The sequence below is a fragment of the Cicer arietinum genome, chromosome 7 (assembly GCF_000331145.2).
Source record: "Cicer arietinum cultivar CDC Frontier isolate Library 1 chromosome 7, Cicar.CDCFrontier_v2.0, whole genome shotgun sequence".
Taxonomy (NCBI): Eukaryota; Viridiplantae; Streptophyta; class Magnoliopsida; order Fabales; family Fabaceae; genus Cicer; species Cicer arietinum.
Window position 1 is genome coordinate 48,958,670 of NC_021166.2, and position 3,316 is coordinate 48,961,985.

The following is a 3,316-nucleotide window of genomic DNA, read 5'->3' on the forward strand; positions in this document are numbered from 1 at the left end:
TATATATATATAATCAAGAAAATTCAACCAAATACATCAAATTATATTCTTAAGACAACCCAATTTTACAATTAGCACGAGATATTGATCAATATCTTTGATTTTTAGGAAGCTGATCCACTCTGAATAATGGAATCCCAATAATTATCATCCCATTCATCTCTGTACATTTCGTTCATTTCGATTAATTTCTTGTAACACTCCATCAACATATTATCCCTCCAATCTTCCAACGGAGGTAGCCCAATCTCTGACACTAGCCAATGTTTGTACTCAACCTGACAGTAATTTTATAAATAATTAGTTAAATTCAGAAAATGTAAAGCCACCATATCCTTTACAAATATCAAATTTATATTTTATTGGGTATAATTAAGTTATAATAACTATATCCATGACTCCATTAAACTCAATTAAACCGTAATCATAATATTAAGCTCAGAGTAAGACATATAGCACCAGCAGATAGGAATCAAAAGTGTTGAGTACACAACTCATTCGTTGATAAGTAGACAGTCGCTCGAGCATAACTGAACTCGAGCATATGCCCTTTGGGCTTGAACAAATTGTATGTTGAGTTTCGACTTAGATGATTGAGGGTGTGGAGGACAAAGCCTCCTGCAATACAGTTTATTGATTTATTTTCTTTAGAACCAAATTTGCTGTTTTAACAAAAAGAAAAACAAGATGTGTACCAATTGATCTTTTGATTGAAAATAAACAAAACTCCATAGGAGATTAAAGATATATAAAATATCATAAAATTTATCGGAGAAAAGTTTACATCATCTAGAGATATGGCCTAAGACAAGATAGAACCTAAAAAATTTGAACAATCCTTATTTGATAAGTCGGTTTTGCAAGCTCAAAAACAAACATAATACCAGAGTCTATAAAAAATCTATTATTTTAGCGAAATTATCAAATGAAATGTACACACACCTGAAATGGCCGAAGCGAATGAGTGTAACGCTTTGGCAAACCATTTTCCTCCATGAATTTATACAACTCTTTTACAGATTCCATCATCTCTTCTTCCGTAGGTAAAACAACCTTACCAGATAAAACTTTTGCAACCCATTTGGCTTGTAACTCAATTACATGGAAAAGAGTATCCTGGCCATGCCAACTTATAATTAACTTCAATAAACTATAGCATTCTATATAATGTATTTGTTGGCATAAAATTAAACTATATAACATTAAAAAAAATTGTATTAACCTTAAATATTAAACCAATGAAAGAGAGCCATGGAGCCAGTGCAGGAGGAAAAACGTGTTTGTACAGTGGCCCAACGCGATTATCCTCAATGGTTACTATTCCATTGGTTTCTAGGAAAGGATGGTGGTATTTGTACCTGTCATATTATTCATTTATATATGCCTCAAAATCATTAATTGCATAAGGCAAATTGTATAGTAGACCACTTTCGTAGTTGGTCTACTATGGATTAGTGTTTAAAAGTTATTCGAAATTCTAACGACGATCAACGACACTTCTTGGAAGTATAAGTTAACGACTCTCTTCGTATTTACGACAGCGATGGTGATCAGATTAGTGTCGGTTTGACAAGTTGAGTTTTGCATGACACATTTGTTTTCTCTTATTTTTATCGAATTGATATCGATCAAGTTATTGTCTCAGACGGTCAATCTTAAAGACCAAGATAACCGTTAACTTAAACTTCTAACAAATATCGTCCATCATTATTAGAATTTAAAGTAAATTTAATCACTTTTCCACAGCAGACCACTTATGAAAATGGGTCCACCGTAGCTTCCACCTAGATATAATTAATAAAAAATTCTAATAATCAAAATATAAAAAAATTTGCAGATGAAAGAAAAAATGTGGAATGTGACAAAATTTCTGAAACATAAGGATTGTACCCTGTACAGTGAATTATGGCATCTGCATAAATAGAAAATCCATCTTCAAAAGCAACCAAGCCATCTTCATTGACACATTTAATCTAAAATAAATAAATAATTATCAATTGTTAAAAGAGCAATATCTTTAATGTAAAGTAGACAAATTATTTAAATACAACTTTTTACATACCAAAGTATGGAAATATATATTGCGAACATTTTCTAACTTCATATGCTTCAAATCTGGATTCAGTCTTGTTGCAACATGAACTTCCTTTGCTACTCCTGCAATATCTCTTGAGATGTCAAATGAACTAGGTCCTAGCCCAATTAAAATCACAACCTGTTAATTAGATATTATCAATTAATTAACTAGAAAGTAAAAATTTGGCATTAAGCAAGTTTGCATTTAATAATCAATTAAACTTATAACTACCTGGTCTTTGAAAGAATGAGGAACTCTATAATTATGAGAATGCATTTGAAAGCGACGCCACTTTTCAATTCCATGAACCAAACCAAGTTTCGGTTCAACAAAATGACCCGAACAAACAACAACCGCTTCAAACACTTCTCGACTCACTGAGTCATCACCCCGAGTCAACCTCCACTCAACAACCCACTCATTCCCTTCCCTCTCAACCTTCACAACCTCCGTTCCAAATCGGGTCAACCCACAAATCCCGAACTCACCCGCAAACTCCTCCAAAAAACGAAGCACTTCCTCGTGACCCGGAAACGATCTCGGGTCACCCGAATCGCGCTTCGCGAACGGGTAATCTAAAAACCCCATGATTTGTCTTGGAAGATTTGTGCGTAGCGAATGGTAAACGCTGCTGTGAACGGTTTCTCGGGTCGGGTTAATGCTAAGTGGGTCGGATTCTGTTTTGGGGTCGTATACCCAGGTTCCTCCTATTCGGTTGTTTTTTTCGAAAACGACGACGTTGTGGCCTTCGCGTTGTAGCTCACGGGCGGCGATGAGGCCGGATACTCCGGCGCCGATGACTGCAACTTTTACCGATCGACGAGACATTTAGAGAGATCAGTTGAAATTTAAAGTAGAAAACTTTGACCGTTTTGGGAAGAATGTTTTCACAAGTTGTAAACATGATGGACAAATAAGTTATGTAGTTTGTCATAATTATTAAGTGGGGTCTATGGATGTACTACACTTAAAAACTCATCTAAGAAATTTGAATTCAATTTTCTACTAAGATAAAATGTCCTGTGAAGTGATAATCACATTGCATTTGTTTTCTTTCAATTAAGATTTTTTTTTTAGAGTTTGGAGGAGGAGGAATAGGGGGTTAGAGGAGGAGAAAATAATTAAATAGAGATAAGTTTTTTTTTTATGTTTATTAATAGAGTGATTTCACAGAGAATGATAAATAAATATTTTTAATATAAATTTAATTTATAAAATATTATAATAATATAAAAATTA

General features: G+C 33.7%; 1 protein-coding gene across 1 annotated transcript; it reads right to left on the bottom strand.

Moving 5' to 3' along the window:
- Nucleotides 1–22: 22 nt before the first annotated feature.
- Nucleotides 23–3,008, bottom strand: LOC101505614 (flavin-containing monooxygenase FMO GS-OX5-like). The gene is made up of 6 exons (XM_004510949.4): nt 2,309–3,008; nt 2,063–2,215; nt 1,891–1,973; nt 1,223–1,358; nt 943–1,116; nt 23–278 (listed from the first exon to the last, which is right to left on the bottom strand). Exons 1-6 carry the CDS (start codon nt 2,903–2,905, stop codon nt 105–107), a joined length of 1,317 nt encoding a protein of 438 aa, XP_004511006.1. The 5' UTR covers nt 2,906–3,008; the 3' UTR covers nt 23–104.
- Nucleotides 3,009–3,316: the final 308 nt, after the last annotated feature.

Excerpts from the sequence above, each read along its gene's own strand:
- LOC101505614 (XM_004510949.4), bottom strand. The coding sequence starts at position 2,905 with ATGTCTCGTCGATCGGTAAAAGTTGCAGTCATCGGCGCCGGAGTATCC. Across the intron at positions 2,216-2,308 it reads CTCATTCTTTCAAAGACCAG|GTTGTGATTTTAATTGGGCT; the intron begins GTAGTTATAAGT and ends TCTAATTAACAG. Across the intron at positions 1,117-1,222 it reads TCATTGGTTTAATATTTAAG|GATACTCTTTTCCATGTAAT; the intron begins GTTAATACAATT and ends TGGCATGGCCAG.